The 21925-nt window shown below is 37.0% G+C and overlaps 2 protein-coding genes across 2 annotated transcripts in view; one reads left to right on the top strand and one right to left on the bottom strand.

Moving 5' to 3' along the window:
• Window positions 1-170: 170 nt before the first annotated feature.
• LOC136236903 (tetratricopeptide repeat protein 12-like) lies at window positions 171-9612 on the bottom strand. Its single transcript, XM_066027135.1, has 9 exons — window positions 9558-9612; window positions 9340-9402; window positions 6527-6669; window positions 5027-5078; window positions 3663-3862; window positions 3551-3610; window positions 3158-3229; window positions 2735-2795; window positions 171-2203 (listed from the first exon to the last, which is right to left on the bottom strand). Exons 1-9 carry the CDS (start codon window positions 9583-9585, stop codon window positions 2157-2159), a joined length of 726 nt encoding a protein of 241 aa, XP_065883207.1. The 5' UTR covers window positions 9586-9612; the 3' UTR covers window positions 171-2156.
• LOC136236895 (DDB1- and CUL4-associated factor 8-like) overlaps window positions 9376-21925 on the top strand; it is a 50471-nt gene continuing 37921 nt past the window's right edge. The window contains exons 1-6 of the mRNA XM_066027127.1: window positions 9376-9515; window positions 11016-11343; window positions 12746-12805; window positions 13845-13922; window positions 15787-15884; window positions 20401-20511. Of these exons, the coding sequence (XP_065883199.1) occupies window positions 11026-11343; window positions 12746-12805; window positions 13845-13922; window positions 15787-15884; window positions 20401-20511 (665 nt within the window). The 5' untranslated portion in view covers window positions 9376-9515; window positions 11016-11025. The remainder of the gene's footprint in view (window positions 9516-11015; window positions 11344-12745; window positions 12806-13844; window positions 13923-15786; window positions 15885-20400; window positions 20512-21925) is intronic.

Below are 21925 nucleotides of genomic sequence, written 5' to 3'. Positions count from 1 at the left end.
ATGCACTGGTCAACGCTTAAGTTAGAAGGGACAATTAACCTAAGGCTGACAATGATGTACAAAATTGTTAACAATCTCATCAGGAATAATTTACCTACCAGAGGCAACTCATGCTACCATTTACAAGAGTCAAATATTCAGACAAAATTAAATTGTGGAACAAATTACCAGACAATGTAATTGACTGCATGCATAACTCTGCAAAATTTAATAATTTAATTAACAATATAAACACATAACACACATATGTACACCTACACTCGCTTGTCAAGTTTTGTACGTTACAATGAATAAATAAAATATAGTTTGTAGCTACAGTGAGAAACCTGTACTTATGGGTGGCTGACACCATCATACCAAGTCAATTGATTACAAAATGTGGTCCAAAACTCTTTCTTTCCTTTCACCCTCGTCATTGTCGTGTCATGAAGACATTGATTTAGCATCTTCTCTAGCAGTGTTCTGATAAGTGGCAGAAGACTTTCGTCTACACACATCGATCACCATCATACTTAGCAGGTAAAACTTTCTCATTTGCATCCTTTGTAGTACACTACCAGGGTTCATGATTAAGCCTGTTTCTTTTGTATACTTGAATTGGTCTTCTTTGTTGTTGAAATATTAGCAGAATTGCTAAAAGCTAAACCTGTTAACTTCACCCAACAAAGTCCTTTACATGTACATCAGAGTCTTCATTTGAAACGTTGCATGACTTCAGTAACAATGGAGGGTAATTCTGCAGTGCTATTATTTATTTTTATTAAGGCTTTACAGCACAAGTGCTGAAGGTCTGTAGGACACCTGGTCCTACAGCCTGTTTAAAGTTGTCATACATTAAGAAGAAAGACTACAACAATGGTTGAGTTTCTGATTCTACCACATGGTTACCCCATCTTTATCGGGATCTCCAAGGATACTTACAAAAGCAGCAAGTGTTGCCCCGTAGAGGTATATATGCATACACCTTGTAAAATTCCGGCAAAAGGTTTAAATAGTATTTTAGATGTTGTAGTATTTACTGATATTCAGAAGGAAGAGGCATGGCTTGTGAGTGTTTTAACGGATGGTTTTCTGTTAATATTGGCTTTGGTAGAGCTGATTCTAAAAATTAACTGAATGTTACAGATCTGTTGTTATAGTAAATGCTGCACGTTGTGTCAGACCCCTAGTACTCAACAATTCTACACATGCTTTTTGGACTGCTTAAATATACCTCTACGTTATCACTATACTACTTTTCAAGCATTGACAAAGCTGCTGAGTTGGGTTAGTTTCAGCAGTAGATGCATCATGTTCCATAGCCTTACCACTAAAGCTGTGCAATAATCATGATAAATTGTAATTGGTTATTATTGTAGTTGTTGTGAAATAGTATTATTAGAAAAATAAATTCTGTAAACTACTGGTGATCAAACCTAAAATAAGAAAATCCGGGTATAGTTCTAGTCAAAATGCCATGGTTTTAAATTCTTTGTCTTGGTAATTCTTTAGAAAACATATACATCGAACAGTAAAAAATCAAGTCCATAGCCTTAGCCGTTACTGCATCTGAAGACATTAGGAAGTGCATAGTCAGCAGACCTTACCAATACTGCCAAGGTGCTGTGAAAGATGGTTTCTGGTCAATATATTTTTGTGAGAATATGCAAACCTTCATGATCCTTAACAGTGGTGTAGTTGATGTGACAGGGGCTGACCAGAGTATAGGATCTTTGGCAGCAAGGAGTTAAACAGCAACTTTTAAGAATTTATTTGTAGTTTTGGCAAAGTTTTTAGCTGTTGACTACAGGGTTAATGCACTTCTGGACACCTTGAAGCACTTGGGCACAGTTGTAAGACACCTGGTCCAACTCTGAGAGTAAGAGGTCTGTGGTTCGATTCCCACTATAGGAAAATTTTCTTCGTTTCCCCCTACTTTTTTAAGAATACGTTTTTATGAAGTGATTGACTGCTCTATTAGCATTCTGTTAGAGTATATCGATCTTTTCTCCAGTTTTCAGTCGCACTCCAAGCAGGATAATTTTGGTAAGCCCCCCCATTTCTGTCACCTAATGATCCCTAATATACAGTACTGTATGATAGATGTCACATAATCAACCATATACGTGACTTAAGAGTGCATAAACAGAATAACAGGTACTATACTGTAGGAGTACTCAACTTGATTGTGTGTTCTTTTTAGCTTCCAGTTCATCAATATATCCTATAATAGACATGTATACACATAACATTGATCAAAACTGGCAAGTATAAATCAATAATACATAACCAAGAGCCTTAAAGTAGAGGTGTGTGATACTATAAATACTATGTTGGTATTGACACCTGACTTGGTATTGATACAAAATTCTTATATTGATGGATATTTATTCTGATCCACTGTAATAGAGCAGGTAAACACTCTAATCACATGGTCATTGTAGGGACAAAAGATAAAAACGTAGATAGTAAAAATCCATTTCCAAAAACCTTCACGCTAGTAACTGGTGCTTATGCTAGTGTCCTATGCTCACTATGCTATGTGCATTTGGATCAGATCTTTCCATACATGAAATTACCAATGGTACCAGTTATTCAGATAGTATATAAGACAATTAACTCATATGTACACATTTCAGAAGGCTTGTCATTGAACAATAGTATAATCTATTTACAAACAGAAACATGTATGCAGTAAATAACAATTTACTTTCGTTAAGTCACAATGTGTACATGTATACATGCAACTGCATACCTTGAATAAGTTTGTGTTCACTTGGGGTTACCTTCTTAGCTTCATCATAAGTGGCACAAGCCTACAGATGTATCAACACACTTATATCTAAGTATTCCATAATGTTAGCCATACCATTTATGTCGTAGCTTCTCGAAACAACAGACACCCTGAAAATATGGATATCCTAATAATCAAACCATTCAGTCTCAATGGTCCTAGCATACACATCCACGTTTTACATTTACAAATATAGTTACAATTCACTAATAGGAACTATTCAAGACCCCATAACAGAGCGGTGCTATTAAACAGTGTTTGTAGCTTCTTGTACTGTATATGTTTCAGCATCATACATAAACGTTTATGCACTTCAACATTAGGCCATTATAGCTAACTCTGTAATTGCTTAATTGCTAATAACAAATAAAGATTGCTACGTACCTCGTCATACTTTCCTATTATAGCCAAAGTTTTTCCTTTGTGTATCAGAGCCTTAAAGTGATCGGGTTGAATCTGTGTACAAGATATGAACATAAATGCTGTAAGAATAAATTAACCACCATTATCAGAATATATATACTACAATATTTACTTTTGAAAAATGAACTGGCCTTGGTAATAACTAATTTGTGGGTAGCCTTTGACACATCATCTTAGGATCTCTAGAAACATCAGTGCATTGTAACTATAACACAATACTAAACATTCAAAGTTGTAACTATGAGGTTGTAAAGTTTTATTAAAATCCTCTTGCACTAGCACAAAAAAAGGAAAGCATACAATTGTTCTCTTAACCCTGTTTATTACATCATGTATGTAACAACATCCACTCACTCTTAAAGCAGTGTTAAAATCATCTAGCGCTAACTGATAGCTAGACTTCTGGTAGTATGCCTGTTAACAAGTGTGATACATGTACATAATACCTGCAGGCTAGATATATCACCTGTCCTCTATTTGTATACAGTGTTATGTCCCAAGGCATTTGCTTTATACCCTCTGAATATGATATTACAGCTGCTTCAAAGTCTCCTTGTTTGAAAGCTGTGTTTCCACTTTTCGTAAACTCTTTACCAATTTTCTCTTTTTCCTTCCTTCGCTCAGCTCTTTCCTTGGCATCTTCTTCAAGAGCTTTGCAAAATCCATCTAATGGAAAAAACTGTGTGACATTACAGATTGTGCATGTGTGTACATACAAATACATGCATTCCTATATATAGCAGCATTGTAACCATGCAACTCAGATAATCTGTATATGGGTGCCAAGACAAAACTGTGTATGAAATGCTACATTCTGGATATGATGCTGGCAGCAGTTAGACCTGCATTATAGCAAAGATTCCCAAAGAAATACATGTAAAATGGTGTAGTTATCACCTGAAAATGAGAACTACAGCAAATTCAACAATTCAAGCCATTACAGTAAAATTAGCACACAAACTGGTCTGAAAAATCATGAAACCTTAATTGTAAGAAATATACTATACTAGGTAAATGCTTTGGTGACAGAAATACGATGCACATCTGCATTGTAGTGATAATTATTCTTTTGCACCAAATAGATTTAGGAGGAAAAACAGCATTTGAAATGAAGGGACATACCAAAGTCATTCCTTGCAATATAACAAGTTTTAAGTTTATATAGCAACTAAGAATATCACCTGGCTTAGAAGCTAGCCTACTACCTAATTTTGTTTGCTAACTGGACTTGCAAACTGGACTCACGGACTGTCTGTGAAATACATTATGCCTATCTACAGGGCTATGTATCTAGGGTTCTTGGAAAAAATTATCAGACAAGGCAGAGTGACCAATCTATTAGAATAAGTGACTGCTTTATTAGAGCATAAAATTATGTTTAGTAGAGTATGACGCTAAATCTTGCTGCATGATCCATAAAAGCTACTGATTACATAGCAATTGTTTGGACAGATTACAGGAAGATTACAAGTATGTAACTATCCTTACATTGCAAAGTTGAGATATAATTTCACAAAGCAATGTAAACAAAATAGCTATTGCTCTAAAAATTGCTGATTGCTCTATTAGGGTTGTTTAAATCTTGCAAAAGGCTGACAGCTTGTATACTAGTTAGCCAGATCTTTGCTGCTCTACAAAAAGCATCTCCAGTGCTGAAGTCAAAACCAAAACTGATCATTTTCTACACACCCCTGAAGTGAAATTTTTAAAAAATGTGGAATCACTCTGTGACGACACATCTAGTCTTTTTTAAACATTCTCTACAAGCAGACACCTCAACTCTCCCACACTTGCTAGTCACCCCACATATCATCATCAACACTTACATACCTGTAGGTGACACCATTAGTCTCTCATGTGAAAGGTGACTATCTTCAGGATGCTATGAAATTGAAAAAACACAATATCACTAGTTATTAGGTATTGTATATGCAATTATAATGCGGTTTGTACTAGGTGTCATTATGACCTGAGGTCATGAAGTACACCTTAGCTGTGTTTAGGACCTACTGATCATGGTCACTGCAAAGAAGTGGTCTTATTAATGAGATGGCAGTTAAATGAAGCTTCACTGCAGCTGTTATAGTGAACTAAAACAGCCTCAGGAGTAAAAGAGTTGCTGCCTCTACAAAATGAATTTTAAGAAATATCAAATATTACCGTCAAGAACAGGCTGCAATGATGTTAGTGAAAATGAAGAGGACTCTTTAATTCTAACTTTCACTTTATTCTGATTACACCTTAAAATGAATTTTACTTTGTGTGCAAGTGTGATAATAGCTGTGTTACCATTTGATTAGTACACTATCAAATTCCACAAGTCAGGCAGGAATGTAGCAAAAACGTAAGCAAGAGTTGAAGAGTATCTAACACTGTATAGTTCTGTAATAGATGATTGTGCAAAAGTTAAATGGGTTTTTTCTGCATAATGTAGACTAACTAGTATATTTTTGTATTTAACCACAAAGATAATCCCAGACACAATGGTGTGCATTCGCCTTGGACAGCAGGAACAGCGCTGTTGTATTAAACAACATGGCTGATCGAGGATAACTCTGTGAGGATAACTCTGTGAGCACATCTGAAAAGCTAATAACAGACAACAGAGTAATGCTCAGAATTATCAACTGCACCCCAGCCATGCGTCACCATCTTAACAAATAAAACCTTAATTCTTTGGAGTATATTGTAATTGTAGGAGTTCTCTTCATTATACATATATACTTGCTCTGTCTTCAGTATATGCTGCTTCAGTAGGATAATATTCCCAAACTGTGCAGCTAAAAATGAACAAATGTTAGAAGTCTATACATTACACAGAAAAGAAACCATTTAACTTTTGTGCAATCATATTGTTAAAACATTAGTTACTCTTCTCTCCACATTATTAATTAACATAGTAATACTCATCTAATTAATGTCACTAAGGATATCACGAAATAACTTACACATTAGGTTGTGTCAAATTACCTATACATTGTGTATGTAATAATAAATGTAAACTAGATTACGTACTAGAATACCACCTTCACTTTTATTTCAAAGAATATCTATCATATACAGACTGCATGCACTCTAATCAAACAGTCACATATAGCAAAGGTGATTCCAGAACATTAATGGAAAGTGACAAGCTGTTACTGATATTCAAAACCACTAGGACATACCAACAATTAACTGTGTCAGTAAAATTATACAAATGCTCATAAGGCCTTACTCTGTGGTGTACATATCTAAACATATCAGAACAACCACATCACAAAGTGAGACACCACAAGAATTCATCTAATGAAAACATTAGTATACCACAAGGCACACACACGTACGTACCATATCATCATCCTTTGATGAAGCATTCACCATAGTTTTATCAAATCCCTTTTGTCCCAATGACTGCAAGTATGTGTCAGCCTTTTCTATGGCAGCCTTTGATGTAGCAACATCTGATGTTCTCAACTCCTTAACCAACTCATCTGTGCATGCATAGATATAGGAGAGTGTATAACAACATAAAACTACTATTACGATTTGTAATTGTATATGCCCTATTATTGGACTTGAATGTTTGAACACAACACTGGGGTTATTGCATGCACTGTGCTCACATCACAGTATCATTATGTGCTGCATATATAATAAGAATTATTTCATTAAGAACATGGTTCAAAGAATGATTCACAGTGACACATGTGTGCAAGACTTATTTGGTGCTCTATAAGACTATGGCTCTTTTCTGATTGCAGATCTTAAGGACAATCAACAACAAAATGCATAGAAAATCTTTGGAACTTGCACATGAAGCGGTAGATAGTGAACAAAGTGTAATGCAAAATTAGTTCTTATTTAGTATGTATAATGTAAAATTCTAGTTTAATAGAACTCTCAGGCATGCACCACTTTACTCCATAACAAAAGTTTCAGTGTATATACTTTTAATAATTCAGTAGAGCAGTAGATGTCTGGGTTGGGTCAGTTTGGCTCAGAGTCGAAACACTTACCAAAGCGCTGTTCTACACCTTGGAGAATCTTAAGATAAGCTGCAGCATTTTACTTTATCACTGATGGTGTCCCAGTAGGATGTACATATAATGCAATGACCTATCACTGAGTACAGCTACAGTGCTATGAACTATAGTACAGATACATATACACTGTAGTGATGGTGGAAAATCGTTTAATCTCCTTTTGACAAAGACAAAACATACATAGTTTATTTTCAGTTCCTTCAATGCTTTTGAGTCCCTCTGGTTATTATATTGTTGATTAAATATAGTACAGATACATATACACTGTAGTGATGGTGGAAAATCGTTTAATCTCCTTTTGACAAAGACAAAACATACATATTTTATTTTCAGTTCCTTCAATGCTTTTGAGTCCCTCTGGTTATTATATTGTTGATTAAAGTGCTGAGATATGTCAAATTCCAAATTTACTTCTGCGTAATGTTGGTCATGTGACGAGCAAGGTATTTCATGGCCTCCAGAGCGAAATACGGAGCTACGTATATATTACCTGAAATTTCACCATTGAAATTTGGATTAAAATAATTATGAAGTTGGTTGAGATCCTAATAGTTGTTTTAGCGCTGCAAAATCATTTTGGTTTAGCTCTAGTTTCAGTACACAATTTTAAGAACAGTTTTAGTTAGTATTAGTTCTAGTATCCCCAGTTTGCAGAAGTTTTAGATAGTTTAGTTCTAGTACTTTCAGTTTACTGGTGTTTTAGTTAGTAGTATACGTTTTCTTTCATATTGTTGACAGCCTTCACTACTGGACATTTTATCTATGAAAATCCAATGAAAAAATGTTCAACCTGTGAAAAGTAAAGTTTTCATTGGGTGGCCCCAATGAAATTTTATTTTCATAGCATTTTAATTGGGGAAATTAATGAACAACCAATGAAAAGAAAAGTCCATGAAAAGCATTTCAGAGTTTTCAGTGGTAATTTTTCATTAGGTTTTTCATTAATTTGCCCAATTAAAATGCTATGAAAATAAAATTTCATTGGGGCCACCCAATGAAAACTTTACTTTTCACAGGTTGAACATTTTTTTCATTGGATTTTCATGGGCGTTTACAAAGAGCAATGCTTACAGTAGTGTTTACAAAGAGCAATAAAAAGATTTTATGACTTCACTTGCAGACATAAGCAACTTCAATAAATTGTCAGTGTTACTCAAGGTTTTGGATTAGTTTTAATTTTTGAACCAAAACATCTCATTATTTTGGTATACTAGAATTAAAAATAAAAGTACCTTAGAAGTTACCAAAACAACACTAATCCAAATGCCCCATGGTGGATCTGCCATTGCATATGATTCAGTGGCGGACACGGGGGGGTTGCAATGCTTTCAGCTGAAACCCCAATATTGTGCCCCCCCCCCCCCCCCCCCCAAAAAAAAAATTTATTCACGATTCTGGTGGATGATAAAATCACCTAGAGTTCTACTTAGTGTAATATGGGACTTTCTACTGGCCAAAACTTCATACACTTTAATACCTTTGAATCACTGAAAATGGTGTTTAAGCGTGTTAGCTAAGTGCCTCTAAAATAATTATCGTTTTAACAAGTACAAGTGCTGTTTTGCTTCAAAACTTTCCGTGAAGGCCTGGAATGGTAAAATTCAACTGTGAAACAATGTTGTTGAGTGATTTTTACTGATTCCTTGCTAGCTACATTAGTTTAAGGTATAGATCTATATATAGCTATAAGCCTACCACTGACCTAGAGCTACACTTCTCAGTCTGGGATCACAGTTATTTTGAAAACTTCCTGAACCTGAAACCCCCTCCGAAAATTCCTAGATTCGCCACTATGACTGAACAAAAATTCCAGTATCACCCCACTGGCTTTTTTCCCTCCACTGTTAAGTTATGGAATCTCTGTAATTAACTCCAACTCCCTTACTCAGTTTTGCAATATGGTTTATACCTGCTCTCTTTTGATTTCTGCAGAGTAACAAATATAAACATAAACTCCAGTATCACCCATATCTAATTGTAAGCGCCCTTTTGACTAAGCGCGCAGTGTGATGATGTGTATTTGCATGGTATTTGTGCTGACTTACTATACAAGGCTGTCAACCTCGAAACCTGCACATCTCACACCCATATTCGCCATTTACTACATGCAGTACTTACCTACTTTGTCAACTTTGTTAAGGAATGACGTCAACGCGTCTTCTTCTTCGGACATGATGACGTCTGTAAATTAAGTGAGCATCAATTAGAATGGATAATTGTCGTACGGAGAATTGCGCGAGTAGATGGTAGATTTCCGCCAGAGTTCATTTGCCAACCATTTCGGCGAGGTCTCGGTAAGTGTATGTGGATTAATGTGTGCTTTTGGAACAAGCCACCTTTTTGTGAAGTCGGTCCATCCAACATGAGTGTGTCCCCTTGGTTCCCCTTAACCGACCACACCTACCCGCTTGTTGATAAACAATGTGATGTGTACGGTAGAGTTGATGTGCTTCCAGTGATCTGATTGGGTGGATAAATTTGTGGACATATATCAACAATGGTGTAATATTTACACTTCTATAATTGGAAGTGATTAGATGTTACAGTTATTTTGGTTTTGCACCTTTTCTCCTGGTGATTGTAACCATTCTTGTGCACCAAATGTCTAGTCGGGTGGCCACCACCCCTTGACATAGAGAGGAAGGGTCTCCTCACAATAGCAAATTAATAGTCTCATGCCCAGACTGTTTTTCCCCCCGTTTGTACTTGAGGTTACACCAGGCCCTTTTCCACAATAAAAAATGACAAGTGAGAATGGCGTATCTGAGTGACAAGCACATATAGTAGTACCAAGACCCATCCTTAGTGAGTGGGCAGCATCTTGACTATATATAGGTTGATACCAGCTACTATAACTCTTTAGTTAAAAAGCACCCCATTGAAAGCAAACAATCATATCACTTCACAAGATTGCAAACACTTTTACATCACATTGATAACTTTTGTGTCAGCAATTTTCAAAACTTACCACAGAATTTTAGTGGTAGACAATTCCACTCTGCCATGGTGCAGGCACCAACTCAAGTACATGTTAATGGAATTGACATTACTATTAACTCTTGCTATACTAGTATTGCATCTGGAAGACTGATTGGACTTGAATTGGTTGGACATCTGTGAATCTTTGGAATGGTGCAGAAATCTGCCAGACATAACATTCTTAGCTTAATTGTAAATAATTACGACACATTACTCTGAGCATCCTACTGACAATACACAATTTCACAAGTCCAGTATCAATACTGTGGAGACCAATTCACATCATAATTTCTTTGACAGGTGTTCTCTGGAACTCTTAAAGTCTAAAATTGTCTGTAGTGAAATATTTATTGGTAACCTCACATATGCTGTATTACCTAACCACAAGTCAGTATACAGGTTATAGCATTACAAGTAGAAGTCAAGTGCACAATATTTTGACCAATCAAATTATTACTTTTGAACTTCAAACTAACATTATGATAATGTTAGTTTGAAGTTACATTACAATTCTTTTATTGTGATAACTGAAGCTTACATTGAGTTCCAAATAAAATGATACAACATTTTCAAGTATTGCTTAAAGTGTTCCTACCCTCCTCTGATAAGTGCAGTATACCGTAGGACGTACACGTGAAAATGTCAGAATACTGTAACTGGTGAAATTGGACCAATCAGCAAAGCCACTCTTCTCATGATCTAGTATCCCTTGTGATTTGTTGGTAGTGTACATACATGAGTATGCATGTATATATCCTATGCAATATATTTTTTGTCATCACTACTTAATTTGTATTAAACCCTGTATCACGTAGGCACTTAACCATGGATCCAGTTCACAACGGCTTTTTGAGAAATCTTAGTTTGCTACAGTATGGCTCCCCATTGATCATTAACAACTGTGGAAAATGTTCCTCCCCACAAATACGAAAGAAAATATGTAGTTCATCATCATTCGTGAAAAGATTTGACACAGAGCACCGTTTACAAGCACATAGAGGATGTGTCAATTGTATCAATTTCTCACATGAAGGTGACCGACTTGTGTCCGGCAGTGATGATTTGAAGATTGTCGTTTGGGACTGGCGAAAAGGAGAGAAAGTGATGTCTTTCCAGTCACAACATCAAGCAAATGTTTTCCAAGTAAGTGAATTACAAGTGAAATTGTTCTTTCTCTATATACATAATTATATACATACACATGTATTTATGCAAATACTGTATCGTTTCATTACTTGAAAGTAATGTTTACTAGAGATGGCTTAATTGTGACTGGTTTTTATCATGGGTGCCAGGTGTTTTTCTTTGTATACCATCTACCCACTTCATCAAGTATATGGATGAGTGAAGGGTTTGGTTTAAGTGGACAGCTCTGCAATGCACGTGTAGTATTTCTTACAGTAAGCAAGTAGGCATATTTCAGACCGATGTGATGTCTGACTGAGCTTAAGCTAGGAATGAATGTCTTGTTTCTGTTAACATGAACAAGTGGTTTTTCAAAATAAAGGGACTTTAGACTTTAGAAGACGTTAGCACTAACCGTGCATTATATCCTTAGTACGTAACATGTCTTGATAATGAACTTAATAAGAGTTTGACTGCTTGTGACTACCAGATGAGCATTATCCAATCATGTTTACATAACATATATTCTACTTTTCAAATAAAAATGCATGTATTACAGGCCCACATGTGGTGTGAATTGTGTACACTGACAACAATAAGAGTTGCATGAATAGCCATGTGTGCACAGGTTTAGAAACTTTACGGATTTGATTTTTAGGGCAAGCACGTTGTGCCAACTTCCAGCTAGATATGTGCGTAGCTGATTACAAGCATAATCTGTTCTCACTGTACAATAGGACTCTTTGTTAATTAACTAACCAAAGTATTAATTACTTCCTTTACTTTTCCAGAGTGCAGATATTGCTAACCATAACTTGAGGTTCCCATTGACTCTTATACGAAAATATTTTTTTTTTTAAAGCTGAAACTTTTTTGTACTATACTGTACATGTTGTGTATATACTTCCCAAATTCTTTAGATGTAGTCTTCCTCTCTCAGGAAAGCTTTGTCTCATTTTGTTTCAACAACTCGTCTTTCAGTACAATGTTGTATAAATGGCTGTTCATGTACGCTGTAGTTAACCAAGCCACTAGTGATAATTCTAGTGCTAACGATAGTTCACCACCATTCTCACCACTAGCAGCCATTCAAGCCTAGTGGAAAATAGTGGTCCTGGAGGAATGATGAAGGTGCTATTTTACCGGTATACTGTTCCCAAACTTCAACGATGGCCATTGTATAGAGAAATCAGCGTACTTACCTGTGCACTCTGTTAAGAGAACGTGTTAGAAAAAAATGGTTTATAACTTATGCTACCATTTTACTTCTTCTGAAAATGTGTATCTATGTGATTAATGAAAGATGCGGTGCTTTATAAGCAGTACGCTATAGTGTAGAAGTGACGATACAACTTAAATGTAAATTCAACCATCATTATTCATTGCTTGTGTTACTTGTGGTTTGTGTTTACTGTTTTAGACTAAATTCATGCCTGGTAGTATGGACACTACAATTGTGAGCTGTGCAAGAGATGGTCAGGTCAGTCTATCTTACCGTAGTTGTAACTATACTCTACAATGAGATCCTGTCCATGAGTGCAGATGTTTTAATACCAGCATATTATGCTGTAGACTTTATAATATTTTAAGTGCAACTGGTTAGTGTTATCAAGAGTTAATAATAAGAGAGGAGAGTGTCTAACACTGTATATTCCTGTAATAGATGATTGCGCAGAAGTTAAACGGCTTCCTTTCCGTGTAACATATAGGCTTCTAGTATTTGTTCGTTTCCTTACCGCAATTAGTTTAGCCGCACCGTGATGAATCCTTGAGAACATTCGAAGACTGAGCTGGTATGTACAGGGAACAGTGCTCCTTCAATTGAAGAATGCTCAAAGGTAGGGTAACATGGCGACACTGTGAAAATTCAAAGCGATACTTTGCCTTTGGTTCAGTGTTTATTGGTTTCTCAGACGCTCTCCCCCAGAGTTATCTTCGAGGTTAACAGCCACACTTCTTTACACAACAAAGCGATGCTCTTCGTGGTGAACATGAACATGGAGTTGAACGCATGCCCTTATGTCTGGGATAGCCTTTGTGGTTAAATGCGAAAATATACTAGCCAGTCTGTATGTTACACGGAAAAGAAGCCGTTTAACTTCTGCGCAATCATCTGTTACAGAACTATACACCATTAGACACTCTCCTCTCTTATTATTAACTCTTGGTGTTATCTACGCCCATATAACTGCTAGGATATCCTATAAAGGAGCACTGGTCAAGATTACCTTTGATCAGGTCAATACCTCTACTGGTAATAGTGAACTGTTGAACTTTTGATTGGTGTGGATAAGGTCAAGTATGTATTGTGAGAATAGGCTGAGACCTAGACTGGATTATAAACATGTGTCTTAAACTTCCAAAAGTTTTAGTTCTTTTCTAGTTTTCTGGGTCTAAGGGTTGTTCACCTTCATATTGGTTATCAACTGTTAACTATGAGGAAATCTTGACCCAAATGCAACTGGAGTAATCACTATTTTTTCACACTTTAATTACACTTAGTATATCTTGTTTCACAGGTCAAAGTTCACTTATTATCAGGACATGGTGAGGTATCCAGCAAGACATTAGCCAAACACAAAGACTCAGCGCACAAGGTTTGTTGAAGGGAGGGAGGGGGGATAATGGAGTGTTTTGTCACCTACAAAATGGTGTACTAGCTGTGTGTAGCCTAGTGTAAGCTGGATTTGTACATGTTTTTCATCAATATCCTAACAGCATGCATGCATTCTTACTAACACAAGTAGCATCACCCAATTTGTTATGTGTACATACATTTGTCATAGTATTTTAGCTAGGAAATTTATACAGTACAATTTGTGATACTTACATACGTATATTCTGCTGCATTATTGTGAGACATGTGCATTTGTTAGTTTTGAGCATGTTATGAATTCTGTAGTTGGGTAGTTGTAGATTTGGTATAATTCTGAACAAATCCACCAATTAAAACACTCTAATATAACAGTCAGGCAATTTCAACTACTCTAACAGTACAATCGCCCTTACAAAATAACGGTTGCAAGCTTTCAAAATAACATCCTACGTGTGCCCCTGTGAATAGTTGCTTCATCAGTGTGAGAATTATTGTCTTCTTGAATAAGTGGCATAGCAACCATAAATGGTTACTAGCTTTTGATTTACAAGCCATAGCACCACCTTGCCTTTATAAGGAATGAATATCCATCCAAACATAGCCCACAGCACCAGATTTATTTTAGTCATGCACGCACATACCCTCCTACTGTACTTCTGTAGGAATAGTTCGTTGATGGCACTGGTACTCAGTAAACCATTATTTGGGGAACAGCTACAGTAAAAAGTATGAGCTAGAACCCACATGCCTTGCTTTCTATTACTTGGCTTTGTGGTCACAGGTTATATTAAGGTTGAAAGAGGTGTAGGAAGATAACAGGTTATATTAAGGTTGAAACAGAGGTGTAGGAAGATATTTCAGGCAGGGGTGCTGATGTGGAATGCTGACTCACTAGCAGGGGACATTTCATAATTGTATGGTTCAAAACCATTAGAAATTACATATTTAAGGACAAAACAATGATCACATACATGCACATAGCACAGGAGCTACCTAAATATGGATTAAAACGCTATAACATTGTATTACAATTTACATGCAATTGTACTGGTATAAATGTCTCAGTATGTATTATATTTTGTGTATACTCTAGAATGGAAGAATGGCCTTTGCCAAATTATACAAAAATTGTTATTTATAGTAACATATATATCTATTTCCTAGTGTTAGCTAAATGTAAATGCTTTAACAATGAAATCATCAATTCTGTTCTGAAGCAGATGCATTAACAATTTGTTCAGTTAACATGCACTACCAGACTACTTAACACTTTGTACACTAGAGAAGGATCTCTCTGTTGTTGTAACTGTAACAGCTACCATCAATAAACAGAGAGGAGGGGTACACACAACACACGTACTTGGGTACTGACACACATGTACACACTTCTTATTCTCCACATTATTACTGTTACTAGCGGTGTTTGCTGTGTCATCACCTTTGCCTTCGTCACTTCCATAAACTTTATAACTGGAATATGTTAGTTGCGATCTTGTACTCCAATCCTATTCATCATGGGAGACACGTGACATCGTGTTAGATTGTGAATCCATTGTTTTCTATACTTCTTCTGAATCACAAATAATCGCACTAGTGTTAAACAGCTAGCCAATGGCGAGCTGCAACATCGGAATCGTCGAGGTAATAATTTTCATCGTGACCGTCACAGAATCCGATTTTGTCTGATCACATGATCTATTTAATTACTTCGGGGCACGCGCAGACAAATTTGTGGGGGTGCTCTTGCACCTGTGCTTCCTACGCCTCTGTGAAAGAGTTGAGCTGCGGCATACAGTACAGTAACAAAACAGTGAATGTTTGCTCATGTACAATATTGTCGTTTTTGTTGATTGTTCCCACTGTAGCTGTCAGTGGAGAGTGACTCACCGCACGTGTTCATGAGTTGTGGAGAAGATGGTGCTGTGTTGCAGTTGGACCTGCGAGATTCCCGAGCCACCAAAAAGTATGCACCACAACACAATGTATTCTCCTTGTATGTGCATCCCATAGTTCTAAATCCTGGGTAAATAATAATACGTGACCCAAGTTGTGAGAGTGTCCCTTTTTGTATCACACTTCTGTAATGTACGTATTAATACTGGACTGGAAAAACTAGCACGTTTTGGGTAGCACAATTTACTAGAAATCAAGTGTATCTGTGTATAAACATTTCATGGGTACAGCTTTAGCTACTGGTGATTTATCATTAATACAGTGGAACCTGTGTTAGTGTTCACCTGAATGTCACCTTTGTTTAACGGCTTTTGTCACAAGGTCCCACCCATGCAAATGTATGCAGCCAATAATCTGGCACCAAACCATCAACATTATTTCAATTACCATACAATTATCACACATCCTGCCTCACAATGAATATTATATAATTTATTTGGCTTCATGACTTTAAAGTATTCAGTGGCCATTAGCAAGCCTTTTTGTTTTTATTGCTAAAGGGGTATTGTGGCACTAGCAAAGCCGTTCAACTTTGATAACTTCTATTGCAAGTGTTTAACACTTTGAAACCCCTGAACGCACCAGTGTTTCAAAATTATTCATCTGCATTTTCCCACTGACACACCAGTGCATTTTTATTAATTTCCATGAGTTCTTCATGCCTAGTGAGAGAGCTGCTAACAGTATTAACATACGACTACAGCTGTACCAGCAGTTTGTTTGTCAATGAATGGCGGCTTAAACTATACAAAACATACAAGCCAAGCGATAACCTTCACTTGTGAAACAACACCAAAAGTATCGTAAGTTACAGTATAAAACTATAACGGGGGAAGGATACACAACTTTCGAAAATGTTGTATAAGTCTCTCTCTGGTGGTCTGATTGAGAAACGGTAAAAACCATCAGATTCAGTGTTAAATTCTGCATCTGGTGATCTATTTTATCTCGCAATACTTTGTGTAATCAACAATATGGCAGACGGATGTTGTTAATAAAACGCTACCGCGAAGATGTGAACAAAACGCTTTGTAAGTTCATGATCACAGCGAATACAAGAATAAGACCTAGATTTTCGTGCTTAGTTCCTTTTTACACATTTAGTATATGTTAAAGCATAGCCCGAGTGCTATATGAAAAATAAAGTACGAGGTGCGTGGCCGAGATGCTAATAAAGCACTCGGCTTCACCTCGTGCTTTATTAGCATCGAGGCCAAGCGCCGAGTACTTTATTTTTCATATAGCACAAGCAAGGCTATGCGTTAAATGATTTATGGAACTTTCTACTCGTGTAGCTTCACCATACACTAGAACTCGTAATTAACACGCATTGCACGAACTAGGTCTATTAGTAGCCTGAACACACACAAACCAGTTTAACAAAGTAACTCACGCGTAGTTCACCATAGTTTGGCATGGTAGATGTTCATTGCGTCTTGGCAGGTTTTGCTTGCAACCCATAGTCGATTCTATTGTGAGTCACATGGTGAAGTATTTCTGTGATATCTCCAGGACTTGTCCGTTTACATTAACAAACATAACAGCAACGTTACCTTCTCCCACCCATCATTGAAGCATTTAGGTATGTCTATAAAAGCAATCCAGTGGTGGAACTTATATTGGCTGGGGTGATTGATCACTCAGTGCGATGAGGCTATCAGCCTTCACCGGCTTGGGTGATTAGTCGTACTGGCACCAGCCCCGTAGGCTATTAGCCTACACTAAGACACGTTGGCAACTGTGCTTTATTGCACCGCAAAGAGTGCTTTATTCATTCAATAAAGCACTCTTTGCGGTGCAATAAAGTACTCTTTGTGGTCGACGAAGCAGCTGGCCAGCTGAGAGTGTACTTTATGAAATTTAAAGTACACTTTTTCCTTTGATCTCTCCCACGTAAAGTTCTATAAGCATGTGTTAATAAGACACCAAATGAGTTTGTAGTGAGCTTAACTCTTCTCTGTGTAATTTATTTAATTAACTAGGGTTTTTAATCACAAACAGAAATGTTTTTTGTGGGCTTTAAAAGGTTACCAATCTATAAACAAATACTGTACACTAACTGAATTCACCTTTGAAAAAGGTCACAAGTTGAGAGTTGAAGAATTGGTTAACATTTTCTGCAATTACCATTATTACTTACTTAACATTCATTAACATCCTCCATTAGTATCCATTATCATCCATTAGCTATCACACTCTCGTACAGTTGCAAACCAAGTTCCTCCCATTCCCATGTAACTTTGAAATCATCATACCATATAATGGGTATTTTTCGAATGGCTAAGTTTTTGAAAAATATCAATTTGCAAACATTTCGAATAAACATTTTCGAAAATGTCACAATGTGTGGCGCACCGCCTTCCTAAATTGAGGTAGACCACCAGTGTTGGGCAAGTTACATTTTAAAAGTAACTAGTTACATATTACTTATTACTTGCAACTGAACTATTTAGTTACAGTTACATATTACCCATAAAATAAAGTAACTATAATAATATTACATATTATATTACTTTGGGTCCATAACCTTAAGCTGTCACGTGTGAAACTACCACCTTATTACGTGACATGATTTCGTTGTTGGGCAATGTGCAAATCTTGGTTATAAGTAAGAAGCTGGTGAATAAGCTTCATTCAGTAGGCTTCAATACTTCGTTGTGGCTAGGCTCAGCGGATTACTAACGAGATAAGTAACTTCGTTACTTGTAGTAATAATATTACATAATATTAGACTCGTTACAGTAACTATATTACATAGGTAACGCGTTACATTTGTAAGTAAAGTAACTTGAGTTATATTACCTGTTTTTATAGCGTATTTCGTTATATTACTTAGGTACCACAAAAGTAATAATATTACGTAACGCGTTACATAAGTAGCGCGTTACTCCCAACACTGTGGACCACACCATATCACTCCAAGCGTTGTTCGCTATTGCTACTAAGTGGAGCTCTCCCATCACGATGCTTTCTGTGCAATGGATTTGGGCACATCATGTGTAGGTGAAACGATCTGGACCCATGGCGGGAGAGTAGCTTTTCATGTCAAAATTAATGATCTCGTCCACTCCCACCACAGCCAACATACTGTGGGCAGAGAAACAAAAAAGAGGCTACCGATTGCAGCGTATACCGTATCCATCCGAAGTGGTGGTACTGGTAGCCTTGCGTGGCCAGATTGCTTTTTCTCAAACATGATAACTACTTGTATTAGCTTTGTTTTCAAGTACGTGTAAAAGGGATCACTGATGTGGTTGTATTATGTTATTATTTGTGTAGCGGAGCTAGATAATTAATTGCAAAAATGGCTTATACCCACTGAGCTACTCAGTATTAATTTTGTAACTAGCTAGCTATTTTCGCAAGTTTTATTTTCGAAAACAGTTGGCAGTTTTCGAAATTTTCGTAAATAAAGCCATTCGAAAATTACCCATTGTACAGTAATTGAACAGTTTCAATTGTATTACACTGCCCCTTTAACAATATGGAATATTACAGTTGGCACAAACCTCTTAATGGTAATTGCCCTTTAATAATGGTCATTAAAATACTGCTGAGATTATGCAGGATTATCTCTCTACCTGTATTTTAAGGTGCACATCTGTGAGTATTAATCAATTACTCTAATAGAGCATACATTACATTTAGTGGTAAAATACTCTAATTGAGTATTCATCCGTACATCAGTTAATGTGGTGTGGTACCTGGACCCTTTAAGTTTGTTGTACTAGCCCCACCCATCATAAACTGTTCTATTAGAGCATACATGTAGAGTAACCGTAATGATCAGCCTAGTAATGCTTTGTGTGTAAGTTTGTGTGTAGCGTGCATAGTGTAGTGTTTGTGCTATAGTGTGTTGTTGTTTTCTTAAGCGCTTTACTTACATTGCTCCAGTCTACCCAGCTTTTAAAATGGGGACCTGGTGGCCTGGTATCAACTGGGAAAGCAGCCCACCCAGCTATAACATCAATGGGTTCACCTGGTGTAAACTGGGAAAGCAAATTCCAACTGTCCTTGTCTTGCATAGTGGGTAAAGATTCATGTGGAACTTTAACTGCCCACACCTTCACCTGTGGGACATGGTACAACCTCCTGTGGATTACTAGTCCTGCCCCAGGAGGATTTGCCTGTGCTGACTCATAGCACCAGAGTAGTGCACAGGTGTCCCAGTGCTGGTCCACTGGGTAGGCGTGACCGTGTCAGCAAGGCTTTGGCTGTGTGTGGGTGCGTGTGTGTGTGTGTGTGTGTGTGTGTGTGTGTGTGTGTGTGTGTGTGTGTGTGTGTGTGTGTGTGTGTGTGTGTGTGTGTGTGTGTGTGTGTGTGTGTGTGTGTGTGTGTGTAGTATGTGTATAGTGGGAAGTGTGTGTGTATGTGTGTGTGTGTGTGTGTGTATGTAGTATGTGTATAGTGGAAAGTGTGTGTGTTGTGGTCCATCTGTGTGTTTGTAAATTAGTTTTATTAGTATGATAGAATACACAACACACATATGTACACACTTATTTTCAATTTATTATATATACTTTCAGAATGTTGATATGCAAAGATGACAACAATCACAAAATTCCACTCTATTCCATCTTCACTAATCCATCCAACACTAACTACTTTGCAATATCAGGCCGAGACCAATTCGCACGGTAAGCACCTAGTCATAGTAAGGATGTGGTGTACTGTATTTAACGGTTACAGTGTGTGTGTGTGTGTTAGTATTTCAGTCAATAAAGTGTTTAAGTAATTTAGTTTGAATGAAGAGGAAGTACCAGATCCCATCTGTTTTGACTCCTTTGGCACATGTGTAGAGCACATGTTACAAGAGTATCAAGTCATCAATGGGTCTGGATATATTTCTCTATTTGTTAAGATCCTGACTGCTTGCTTTATGGGCTTTTAGCGTTCTTTAATGGGATAGCACCTCCCAATTTCAAGTTTCATGGTAGCTAATTTAATAAAGTGATCAGTTTCACACCTTATACAATTCATACCGTATGTAGTAAATAATTTAACAGGTAACTTTTATTACATAATTATTGTGGCTAATTAGATATAGCGTGACTTATTTTTTTGGCTAAGCTTTTCCGTTCTTGGTAGAGGTTATAATGCTTCTCTCTCCGGAAGTTTACACAGGCAAGATAACCGTATCATTTTACTCGTAGGATGACTTGTATATATTAACGGTGTGGCTTCCATGGCTTCCCCTTATCCTACATGTTACACTAATACACTGCATTCTAGTGTTACATATTGTAATTCATTGCTTGTTCTCTGGTGTAGTCAGTTAACAGTGAGACCTCCTGTCTCCATGTTACACTTCCACAAAGCTAACATAGAGTGTCGTCAGTGGTACACAGGGTGTACATTCATACTGTACTGTAACATAGCAACCACGATATTATATCATGTCTATTAGTCATTTTTATGGTTGTTCTAAGTTGTACTTTATGACCTAATAGTGACCATGTCAAGTACTATATTTCCTCGTTTAAAAGCCGCATTCGATTAAACTCCTGTCTCCATTATAAGCCGGAGGGTTTCCAGCACCTTTGGAAAATAAACGCATGGTCTCAAATAGAGGCCTGGGCTATTACTTGAGTCTACCGTTAGTGGCATTAATTGTTTCCTTTGTTGTTGCTGCTTCTTCATACATGAATTTAGGGTCTTCTGAAGGATAGAAGTACTATGAGTAATTGCGTGAGTAGTCCGGGCGTGTCCGCGTGCATGCAGATATGTGCAATACAACAATTTTCCAATCATTTAAGCCTTGACTATACTTGGTTATATAGCCAACACACTGTATCTATGCTTGTCATTACAGTATTCCCATTCTACCACCATCCGAATTCGATTAAACTCCAGGAGTTGGTTTGATCAATCCAAAATTAAACACCCAGTCTCAAATAAAGGCCCTATTCATTTACAGGCCAGGTCAATAATGCTGGGAAGGAAGTAAAGCACAGACTTTTATACGAGGAAATACGGTAGGTCTCAAACATAGCTAAGGTGTACTTCATGACCTCATTAATAAGACCACCTCATTATAGTGACCATGTCAAG

The sequence above is a fragment of the Dysidea avara genome, chromosome 1 (assembly GCF_963678975.1).
Source record: "Dysidea avara chromosome 1, odDysAvar1.4, whole genome shotgun sequence".
Lineage (NCBI taxonomy): Eukaryota > Metazoa > Porifera > Demospongiae > Dictyoceratida > Dysideidae > Dysidea > Dysidea avara.
This window is presented reverse-complemented; position numbering and strand designations above follow the sequence as displayed.